Genomic DNA, 12,498 nt, shown 5'->3' with positions numbered 1-12,498 from the left:
GAAAACAAAAAGGTTAGCATCCAATTTGTATCTGGTGCAGATTCTGCATCAACGTACGCATTCATGATGTTAAAAAAAGTGCCAACAGTGCTTTGTTAAAAAAAAAAAAAAAGGAACAAGAATGCCAAGTCTATTGGTTTTACCTGACTCGAAGAGAGACTGGACGTTAAGATCTTGTGGAAGGCCGACATGAGAAAGTTCATCCCAAGATCGTCTGGCTGGGTCTGGTTCTTCCTCGCAGCTTTCAGACCCACTGGAACAAAGGAAGAGGTTTGCAGAGACAGCGGGTCAGCACAGCTTTTTTTAGTTTTCTTGTTTGTCAAAAGTAGAGGAGCCCCCCCGAGTCAATTTAGGAATGAATCGAGAGTAGCGACATTAAGGTAGAGGACGATGTTCAGTTTTTACAAAAGCAGAGAGATGAAGACGGAGAGAATGAGCTGGGGGGAAATGTTAGAGAGCAACTAAAAAGCTGTAGGGGAGGAGGGAGAGGAGGAGGAGGAAGAGGGCCAGCTTGTTTGGCATGTGCACAAGAGGCTGGCTGTTCTGTCTCATAAAATCTGTTGAAAAGGATGCGTTTCCCCGAGCCCCTGGCTTGAACTAGTGAGCTGCCTAGCATGCGGAAAATGTGGAGGGGGAGCATTAGCATTTAAAAAGGACCTTAGTTCAAGTAAACAAACCAACGGCCAAAATCAAGTGAACGGTTTCTCGAAGCATGATTGCACACTCGTGAGGGCTCATTGTTCACGGCCCAGAGTTGCATCACCAATTAGGACCTTTATCTTCTCACATCTCACATTGTGTCCAACATCCCTGACAAATCAATATATACATTTGTCCTCCTGTGTCTCTTAAGGCATAACCGAGGTCTGGCCCGAACGACCAATCACACAACAGCTACTGGTCGGCTTGGCGTGCGGCCAGACCCATACGGCTCCCACTGCCAGCTACGTCACTGGGAACCCAGAGAGACGCCCAACTGGTTCCAAAAAGGACCAAAACAAATTAGGCAGCTGGCCAAGAGAGTCCGAGGAGTCTTTAGTTGGGACAGTGTGCAAATATGTCCTGCTCAGACACACACACACACACACACAGGAAAGCTCATGTGCAGCAGTCACCTGACGTGGGATCCCTGGGCCTGGGCACACGGACTGCCGAGGCAAAGGGATCATTTAGCCTTCGAATGTAGAATGACTAAACAATCTGGTGACCGAGAGAGGCCCTTTGAGCTGGAGAGGCCTGCGTGTTTATTTTGTGTGCGTGCTCCTTTGTGTGTACGAGTCGGCGTGAAGGCGAAGATGAATGTGTGGTCATTTATTAACCACCATCATTGGTTTCTTTTTGCCGTGGTGATCCAATGTGCATCAATACTGCTTTCCAGGAAAAGGGGTGCGGGGTATTTTTCGCCCACGACTATCCCGGCCAACGCTGGCAGCCAAACCATATGCGACAACGCCGCCCGCCAGGCCTACTTACTCCGTCTTTTCCCTCTGTCCTGAGGTGGTCTCTCCGGCCATTTTCGTCCGAGTGGTATTATCGCCATCGCTGCTTTCACTCGTTGAGCCTCCTCCACCCTTGTGGCTGAAGAGCGCTTCAAACTGAGGCGTGGTGTTGAATACTTGCAGCTCCCCCTGACCCAGCAGGCTACGGCCACCGCAGTAACAGAAGGCACAGAGACGCTCGCTGAAACAAGGGGAGGGGTTAATTATATATACCTACTGTGACTTAATACAGTGCCACGCATGTCACCATGAATTAAGGCCTTCCTCTTCTGGAGACGGGACTGTCTGTGCAGCAACATACTTACCGGTATAAAACACATAAAGTCCACATTTGTGAGGCTGCCGCACACACCGTCACACACACACACACACACTTAAACTTATGAACTCCACAATGGTAATATATTCACAATTTTGTTTGACCGCCGGTTCATTTTGGTTTATTTGTGCCACTCGCACTGAACGTGGCGGAGGGGTTGGCGCATCCCAGATACGCTGGGCTCATATCGTCACTCGTGAATTTTCACCGAGCTGCATTCACTGCATCCGTCCGCAAGACGACACGCAAACAACTTTTAAAATGCTTGTTTTCTGAAGGGAGTTTGGATTGATTGACTCAGCTCTGCTGACCTGGCAGCTGCTCCATCAAGACGCAAAATAACATCATCCAGGCATGAAGTTAGTGTTAAACTCGATGGTTTATTTATACACATAATTATGTCTGCTCTCTCACCAAATATGAGATATTGTAGAGCTCTGGGCGACCACAGATCGCTAAAATGTATTTTCCGATTTCTGATTAATCAACGCCGGAACTTCAGTGACGACAGCGACACTCAAATGTCTCTCTCGAGACGCAAGGCGTTACCTAAAGTTTGCTGTCCGCGTATTGTGAACGCACCATAAGCCCCGAGGCCAGACACTTTCTGGTATGCACCTTAAACTGAAACCTGGAGTGTAAAAACAGGTGGATGTATTCACTTCCTATAAAACAATACACAGCTTTGCTTCAGCAGTTAATTCTACATTTGACATCAAAATCCGTCATCTTGTGAGAAAACCTGGACATGGAAGTGTTCCAGATCGCATGGGCGAGGGCCGTTTCAGAAGACAGAGTGGTAAAGAAACCACGGGGAGAGGCGCTGCACCACAGAAAGTGGAGAAGAACGGGCGGTAAATATTTAGCACATTTTTAGGCGACGAGATGGCCTCGTTAATAAGATCCCAGGAGAGGGTGCTGGTCTGCCCTCCATCGCCAACATCGATACTACAGACGGACCGGAAGATTGATTACAACCTTTAACAGAGTGGCACCTGGGAAGAGAGTGTTGCCGCTACCGGCTGATGACTCTATTTCGATTCATCCATGCATGTGTACACAGCAAGGCAAACAGCATGTCCCATTGCCACCAACACACACACACACACAGACCAAGAATTGCATACTAATACACACACATTCATATAAACATTTAGAAAAACTAAATAGGGGAAGTTTAGGGTTTCCAACCTGCTTTTAACTTCACCGCTGGCGGGGACAGATGGTTGGGCTGAACTCTCGGCTGGAGGGCTCTGGGCCAGAGGGGAAGAGGGCTTGTCCTCCTCCGGCAACTCAGTGGCCACCACTTCCACAGCTTCCACTGGCTGGATTGGCGTTTCTGATCGCGGCAAACAAACACCAGTTGGTCAGTAAAAAGAAGACTCGGCGTTTAATCCCTCCAGAGTGTCGATGAGCATCGTGGCACATTCACCGTTGACCTCAATGCTATTAGCCGCTCTGCAACTCATGACCAATTATGACTGTACGTTCAGCTTCTGACCGGTCCGGGCTGTCATAGGGCAGGTTGACTGCATTCTAGTCAGTTTCCTTCAGGTCAGAAACACAGCGTTTATAACGGAGATGGATGGTAAAATATGGGGACCATATGCTCGACAAGCACTGATTACAGCAAACCCACTGGGGACATCAAGCTCTCGTACAGAATAGCAATAACAATGGAGGCAGAGGAATAAAGGGAAACAGCGATGCTAAAATGTCTCTCAAGTCGTGGGTTTTAATATTAATGGGGAGTATTATGCCTGAAATACAGCTAAACTCAATTGTGTTACCATCATGAGTGCTTTTGATCTACATTACAAAGAAATGGCTCAATTCACTGCACTAATCATACTAAATACTCCCAAAAGTACCTCTCACTGAGACGTTGGGCCCTGCTGGATTTTTATTAACATTTCATTGAGATGTAATTAGGCTAATACTGCAATGATTCAGCGTCATCCAATGTTACACAAGGACACATTCAAGCTCATCGCCTCCCAATCGCAGTTTTCGGTTATGAGCGAGATATATCACTTTTGTTTTAGAATATTTAACATTAACTCTGATATTCTGATATGTCGCTATGCTCAATTTTCAAAATAAAAGAGTTTCAAATATGCATGAAATGTTTTGAAAAGTGGTTTGCATGAAACATTTAAGCTACATTGAGCAAATGAAGCAACACAAGGGTTACCAATTAGATTAACACAGGAGATATTAAACCCACGTCTTTTCAAAGAAAAGATATATTGACCTCAGATAATACTGTATAGAAATTGTAGATGTTTTCACCTGGAGGCAGAAGGAGCCACTAGGAAAACAAGGAAATTCCCAGTTTTGAGACAAATAATTGGCTATTATGAATGCACTGTAAACCACAGCTTATAAAAGCAAAGCTAACCACCGGCAGAATTTCATTCCCCAATATCTCCAGCTCAGCAACAGAGCAGCACTGAGATGTATGAGGCTGGGAGGCATGGTCACGTGACGTGATGTCCACACAGAAAAAAATAGCACATAAATGGGTCTGGAGAGACTGATGGGATTTTAAAAAGCTTTTAGGGGGCATTAGCCTAGGGCTCTTTCCCACTGCACCTCAATGCCAATCTCAGAGCAGGAGGAGAGATTGAAGCAGGAAGGGGAGCGAAAGAAAGAAAGAAAAATACGCACTCACTGCAGCTTCACAGCTCAAGCTAAACCCTTTCAATTATAGCCCTGAAGTAGAAGCATGGGGTGCCAAGAAAGAGCTCTGATCCATCCTTCTCCAGGAGAGGGAGACTCCTCTTCTACCTTCACTGAAATACCCTTTTGAAGCACCGCCTGCATGAGGCTGCCTGGATGTGCAGGTTCAAGTCTGAGATCACTCCCCCAACGTGACCACCGTGTACATAATGCAACAAAGGGGGGGATTACAAAGTCTCACCTGTGTCCTGAGGGCTTGTGGACTCTGTGATCTCAGTCCCATCCATGCTGTCCTCCTCATCCACAACAACTCTCCCTCTGGTGCGACCCCTAGGGTGAGGAGGAGACAGACAAATAAATAAATACAGGGGCAAGACGAGAAAAAGTGCCTGGGGTTTGACTCCGGAGAGGGAGTGGGGGGGGGGGGGGGGGGTTGGTGGTGCGGTCATGAATTAGTTAAATATAGTCACAGCTGTCACTGATTTTTAATGGAGGCACTCAAGGGCGCTGGGTAAGGCAGAATGGTAGGAGTAGGCGGGGAAAGGGGAGGAGTTACTGGTCACAGTTTGAAGATGGAGGCAGAGCAATCGGATAACTTCACTCTCAAGATTGAGTTAAAGATGACAACAAAAAGGCCATTGTGGCATTAACGCAACATCGTCAATAAATGCATGGCTATGCCCATGTGAGGTGACAAAGTTAGAATTCATCTTTTAGTGTTGAAATGTGTGTGTTCATCTTCAGAGCAACGTGGAGCAAACACCGGTCTCCTTCACATTCCCTCCGGCGGTAAAGACCGACTCGAGTTCAACTGAACACGCTCCCGTTGAAATACAAATCGGAGTACAGTCATTACTTATTAGACGATAATAGCTCTGTAATGTAAGACGGCACAAACAAGCATTTAATCATGAACGTGCGTGAGTCACGTTTGGTATCCAGAACGCACACATCCTTAGAGTTATGTTGCAACCACTTGGAGCTGTGATGTATATCCCAGGACAATAACATTGGTGTTGTGCATTGAAGCTTTGGAGAAAAACAATAAAGCAGAGAATACACAATGTTTCAATAAGGGTATGTCTTTTTCTTTTTTATAATAAAGGACAAGAAACAATTATTCATGCAAAATCTTCCAGTGTTTTCAAGGGATGATCATAGATAGGTACAAAAACACCTCACTGTGAAGGATTAGTCCCACGGGAATAGAATTACTAAGGATAATGCATACTTCGTTACATTTCTGAATGCCAACCAGTAAAAAAAACCAGCTAAAACCTCTCATTATTATTATTACTATGTAATCGACAGCGACTCTATCTGTTGACGGCAAGCGACTGTAACCAATCTGTGTGTAGAACAAGGCACTTTGTCCGTACATTAGCGATAACGTGATGGTTGTGGTTGAAGAACAGCTAAGGGTTTGTGAGAAGGTCAGCGCTCTGTACATTTCCCAATAACGAATTCAAAATATTTGCAAGATCATCATAATAAAAAAATGTTTTTACGGCCTTTTTTTAGAGTATAAACCCAATATTTCCCTGAAGATTCTTAATTGAATCAAAAAAATATTTTTAAAAATTGACAAAAACAAGTATTTCTTGGAGATGGTCCTCCTTAAGATGCTTCTTGTTACGCGATCAGGTAATGATACTGTGCTGTAAAGGTCACATTGTTCATAGGTACATCACTGTGTTAGACAAAGTAAAGACATCCAAAACGGCACACGGCACCATGTGAAGCAAATAAAAAGGGTTAGAAGTATAAAGCTTACAACTATCTACAAACGGGCATGTGCAAAACAGAATATTCAAACCATATCAGCATTGGTGCTGGGGCAATACAGCGATGTAATCAATTACAAAAAACATGTTGAGTTGGAAGAAGCGGTTGCTTCCAGTCGACACCGTTCCCACGGAAAACAAGATGCAGCTTAACCCTCCTGTTACTTTAGGGTCAATTTGACCCCATTCAATGTTTTATGTCGGTGTTCTTTGGGGTCAATTTGACCCCAGGCTGTTTTTCACTGTGTCAAACATATAAGAAATATCAACTTTTTTATATATTTAAAGGGCTATTTAGGTAGTCAACAAACAAACATAAAGTACCTCACACTTAAACTTGGGAAACAATATTAATTCTAATTTTCTGGAGGTTTTAATTGCTGGGGTCAAATTGACCCCGAGGGTAAAATATGTTAGTAAATGTGAAGGTAACAGGAGGGTTAAACACCTTTATGCATTATGCTTTAGAAGCTACGTCCAGCTGCGCCGCCTTAAAATACTACAACATGAAAACCCAACGCAGTGGATCAAGCAAGTTCATCTGGGGGAAAACCTACGGGGATAAGCTTTAAACCTAATCACATATTTAAATTGTAGGTGTCATTTAACTGGATTGCATCGTAGCAACACAAGAATTTCAGAACAGCGCATCGGCAAACACTCGTCATTAAAGGAATTGGATTGAGATCTTAAGCTAAAAATAAACATGATCAGGATATCCCATCTTGTGTGTCTGCCTCTGGTTGAGTGACCCACAAATATCTCATTACTGCTCCTGTTGAAAATTTTCTCTCTGGAGTGCCCAGTAAGATGTAATCGCAGCCTCTTCCCTCACTTTGCTGTCTCATCTGTTAACCCTCCCCCCCCCCCCACCCCCACACACACCTTCCGACATACAGCATGTGAAGATCTGTCAGTGTCAGCATCCTCCAATGGGAGCTATGGTAAACTCATCTTGGAAGCGCCATGTGGAAGGAATAATTGTCGTGGATACAAATTGAATAGCAACATCAATTGTTAGCATGCTAAGTGGGTAGAGAAAGCGCAGGCCAAATGAGAGCAGCATGTCTCATGGGTCCTCGGGAGGATACAGGGGGTTGGAAGCGAGGGAGGAGATGGCGGGATGGGGGGGTGGGGTAATTTTCAGTGCCACTGGAGAGAGAAATCACAAATGGCTGGATGCCAAATCAACCCCTCCCTCGAAATTACTTCCATGTCGAGATAAGAAACAACCCCAAAAAAAATGGAGAAAGGCAGAAAAGGCCTCCGGCAAACCTCGGCTCGAATCATAATTACCTGTAAGCTCGAGTCAAACAGAAATATCTTAATAACGTAGATATAAACTAACAAAGAGCTCGTTTTACGGATCACGACAGAATCTGAACTTGTAAAACTCTCGAGGAACAAAAAATAACAGTAATAATGATTATTGATGATGACTTGATATTAGAAAAGAAATCTAGAAAAAACGGTTCGTTATTTCTGAACAAACCAAATAATCAAGTGACAACTGATCAATATACAGCAACATACATTATCTTAATAATCTTAGGCTCAATTTGCCAAACATAGGTTTAGAGAGAGACACTGTCTTTTTTTTAAAACTGTACATCAGCAGGACACGAGGTTAGAGATGGCGATGCAGCAGGACCAATCGCACCGCGCTGACAGCAACAAGCCCTACATCTTCTTTTCAATCATCATGCAATCGTGTTTTTTCTCAACGTGTTCACAGCAAACCCCGTTTTCCTTTACACACAACGACATGCAAGCGGGTTTTGAGTCATACGGGCAATCCAAATGCAGAAAGAAGCCATGTGGGACATTTACATGTATGACTGGCGTATCACACGCAATGTAGTCGGTGGTGGTGGCGTCTTAACGACAGACTGCTACATAATATTCAACCGTAATTATATATATATACATATATACACACATATATATATATACATATATACATATACACACATATATATATATTTACATATATATATATATTTACATATATATACAGGGTTTTTCCTGCATAGAGAAAATGTGGGCGCACGCCTAAGCCATTTTCCCGAGCGCCTAAGGCAAAAAAAGTCTGCGATGAAAAAAACAAACAAAACAACCTGTGTTCATCACGTGCATGTCAGCGAATATGTTGTCAATAGTATGTTTCAAGGAGGCTACAGCCGAACCCTCGTTCTGTTTTGATCAATAGTAATCGAGTTGATAAGCGTGTCTTCTTGTCTGATCAATACGCAACTGTGAGGTGCTGAATGGACAGAGCGGCCAGCTGCTGGTCACTCAACAGCCCGACGTGCACGAACACACCTGGATTATTGTCAATAGGGATGCACCGATCTGATCGGCGCCGATCCATATCGGCCGATATTCCCATTATCGGCATTCTCAAACGGTCGATCAGATGATGTAATATCTGCGAGAACTATCAGAGACGTTTCAATCGCGGCGCATCGCAACGGAGACGATGCGCCCGGCGAGGGCCGCAGAGTGAGAGGTCAGAGGGGATCCTCACCACCGAGCAGCGTCCCCGTCCCCCGAGTTGAATCTCTGGGTCGACTCAGCCGACTCTCACATGTCTGCCCCTAGAGACTGATGTTCACGGTAAACACATTCGATCAGGAGCGCGCGAGGATTTTGATAAAGTTAGCGGAAGGATTTAAGTGACAACATCCGGTTTTGCAAAGTTAGCGGAAAGAACCACGTGAAACAACATCCGTTTATCAAAATAACATGTCGACAAATCATACACTAAGATATAAAAGTAAACAATGAACTGATTTTGTATCTTTATAGATCGTTTGAGATTTAGCTTAAATTATGCTAACATTAAAACATTTTTACTGTACCAAGGAAGAGTTTATAAAAATAAGTCAGACTTTTGTATGTTAAAAAAAGTCCTGTAAATAGATTTCCCCAAGAGTTCCAGGATATGAATAATGCAGATGTGTTCCATACATATCTGAAATCCCCTATAATAGCAATCAAACAATTTTAATGTATCAATTAGGACATTTTTCAAAGTAAAAGTCCTAAATGTTTAAAGAAATCTGTAATTTCTTTCATGTTTGAGGTGCTTTATATATGTATTTCCTCATAGTCCTAGGCAATAATGCTACACAATAAATAGAATGCTTCAATCGACACCGTGATCGGTTTTATCCGATCAGCAGATACTGATTTCGGTGATCGGCACCCAAAAACCTGATCGGTGCATCTCTAATTGTCAATCTATTAGCCTATCTATTTTAGCAAAATGATTTCCTCAAGCATTGCCTCCATTATTTATGGAAAAAAATTTAAAAACCTAGATGTCTGCTAATTACGGTGACATGGCAATACAGACCGTGCGCGCGTCTATATTGCCATGTCACCGTAAAACCCTGATATATATTTACATATATATATATATACACACATACATATATATACACATAGATATAGATATACACAAATATATACACATACATATATACATATATATATATATTCGTCTAAAAAGGCATCAAATATCCACATTAAGACGTTATTTCACTGACAAACATTCAAGACTAACATTCAACCCCATACCCTGCACAACTTATCCCCCCCACAGTCCCACCACAGGGAGAAAGAAAGAGAGAAAAAAGAAAAAGGTGAAAATAATGCTGTGGTAAGTAGTTCTAGCCAGCAGCAAGCTGCTTGGAAAACCTGAAAAGGAGCACGCTGATCCGAAATGGACCGACTAGCAGATGGAGCGTGGGCAAAAATCTAGTAAATTCCAACAACCCGGTCTACAAGAGCAATTTCTGACACATTCTCTTTTGTCACAAGCAAACTGGCTTTTAACACGTGACATTGGTCATTTTAATATTTATACACATACGGCTAATATCCATTGGAGGAGGAAGCCAGTTGGTCTGAACACAAGATTACGCTATGCTCTGTGAAGTTGTTTCACTCACGAGTGGTTAAGAGTTGGTGTAGTTTGGTTTCTACACTGCCTAACGGGTACTTTTCATCTAGGAGGACCACGGCTCATTAGCCTAGTGGGTGGTGGGTATCACAACCTGAGGTCCATCCACAAAACTCAGATTATTATTGAGTGGATCTGATTCAATGAAATATTAGATGGGATAAACAATTGTGGCATCGACATTAAGCTTGATAACGCTCTGAAACATGAAAACAAATCTGTTTTCACACAAGCAACGACAGTCTTAATGACAACACTGGATGACCATTACTACACTATTGTAATAATAATAATAACAACTAAGAAGAGAGGGAGACAAACGCATTTCTGCCTGGTTGTTAACCAGTTCGACAGCATGAAGTAATCAGGGTGTACCAGGTCATCCAGCCACGGTGGCATTAACCATCGTCTGGATTCTTGCAGATTAAACGATCCATTGGGAGCAGGGTATTAAGAAGGATTGAGAGGACGGACTAAGGAGAGTAAAGAACCATGCAGGCATTATATTACAGAGCAGCTCTAAGTTGCATTATATGTTGCTATGGAAGTCACAAAGAAGCCAGGCACCTTGTCCAACGCCTCAGGAGAAGCTTCAGCTGGGAAACTCTCTAGAAGGCCGTCGATCACAACTCCAAAGACATTTTATCCAAAAATGTTATCGCAACTAAATGGCCAAAACAAGTTTTAAACAACCAACACTACTGCACAGATCAAATCAACAAATTACCTGTAATTTAAGTAAACATTAAATATTGCCATATTTAATACAACTTGGTGATATATTATCAGGTATTAGGCCATACGTGGTGACTGTAGGCCTTGTTTTGATCTATTTTAAAGGTACTTCTCAATTTGAACTAAACAGGCTTTTTAAATTGTGTTGAAAATAAACTATCCCAGATTATCCTAATTTTCAGTAACCATTTTTGCACTAAGATTTAGTTTACTGACGAATTATATTTTTGGAGGGGGAAAAACCCTCAAAAAGAATAACGCAGGCTTACATGTTCGAATGGTTAGACTAGTTGTATCAAGTAGAATTAACGAACAACTTTGGCTGTCAAAATTGGCCAAAGATGACGTTTAAATATTGGTTCTCAAAAAACAATATTAGAATATCTATTCTTGCACATTCGGTCCATGACGGGTCCTAACTCACCGCGAGTGACTCAGCACTTGATCACTTTCCCTAAAAGCCTGCATCGGACGAGGAACGGCTGATTTGTGAAGTTGAAGTGAGGAGTTATCCACAGGATACCTTTTCATTTGAAGCACACACTTAAGTGAGCAAGAACTACTCACCCGTATGTTAAGCGGTTACGTCTCCCTGATCTTGCACGCACAGCTGATGTAGGTGGTACGCGTCTTGTTTACATGACGAAATGCTTGCTGTTAGGACATGAAGTTTCTCTGTGGCTGAGTTCTCATGCCATCTTTACCATTGTTTCGATTTATTCCTTGTATATATATTTTTTATTTTTTTAACGAATCAGATATATATTGGAATTCAAATATTACTTGACAGCCCAACTGGTAACAAAGCATCAAGCAAGTATTGTTGTTACGTTTACCCGAAATATAATATACAGTACAATAACCGATGATAATAACATAAAATACAACAAAGCTGATGCAGACAGGCGGTTAAAAGACTCACCGGAAACATGTTTAAAATGTCACCGTCAAATCATTTTAAGGCGAACCGTATCCGCCTGATATACCAGGCTCAGTTGCGTCTTACTTGAAAGAACTGTGGATTCCACGCGTATTTCCAAGAGGAGTTCTTGTGTGCCTCCATGCGTGAATGGACCAGTAGGTCAAAATGCACCACTGTCTTGTCTAGCCTGATATCAAAACGACAACCCTAAAAGTGGGGACCGAGCGTAAAAGGACTTGGCACCTGGCGCAGGACCATTACTTAAAAAAAGAAAAGTCTCAAGTAATCCTCTGGTTTTAAGTCTACTCTACGAGCACCACCAAGTTGCATCGAATTTGAGTAATCAGTAAATGATCTATGGCGTGAAAATACACACACGATTACTTTGAATGCCCGAAGGTAAAAGCCTACTTCTTTCTGTTCTTAGACGTGGACGAGGGCGGTGCCTGGGGGAGGGCGGTGGCGGCAGCAGGAGCATCTCTGCGCTCGTCTGCATGGGGAGGACTTCCTGTGGACGTGGCCTCTACACTGCTGGAGGGCGGTAAAGGTCCCTGGTCAGAGGGATCCACAGTCCTATCCTCTGATGACAT

At 43.0% G+C, this 12,498-nt stretch overlaps 1 protein-coding gene across 1 annotated transcript in view; it reads right to left on the bottom strand.

Annotated features, from left to right (window-relative positions):
* kmt2cb (lysine (K)-specific methyltransferase 2Cb) overlaps window positions 1–12,498 on the bottom strand; it is a 60,471-nt gene extending 47,973 nt beyond the window's left edge. The window contains exons 1-5 of the mRNA XM_056420219.1: window positions 12,320–12,498; window positions 4,742–4,830; window positions 3,010–3,157; window positions 1,474–1,680; window positions 144–253 (exon numbers count right to left, since the gene is read on the bottom strand). Coding sequence (XP_056276194.1) covers window positions 144–253; window positions 1,474–1,680; window positions 3,010–3,157; window positions 4,742–4,830; window positions 12,320–12,498 — 733 coding nt within the window. The remainder of the gene's footprint in view (window positions 1–143; window positions 254–1,473; window positions 1,681–3,009; window positions 3,158–4,741; window positions 4,831–12,319) is intronic.

The sequence above is a fragment of the Pseudoliparis swirei genome, chromosome 8, assembly GCF_029220125.1.
Source record: "Pseudoliparis swirei isolate HS2019 ecotype Mariana Trench chromosome 8, NWPU_hadal_v1, whole genome shotgun sequence".
Classification (NCBI taxonomy): Eukaryota; Metazoa; Chordata; class Actinopteri; order Perciformes; family Liparidae; genus Pseudoliparis; species Pseudoliparis swirei.
The sequence above is the reverse complement of the archived record's forward strand: the minus strand, read 5'-3'. Positions and strand labels throughout refer to the sequence as shown.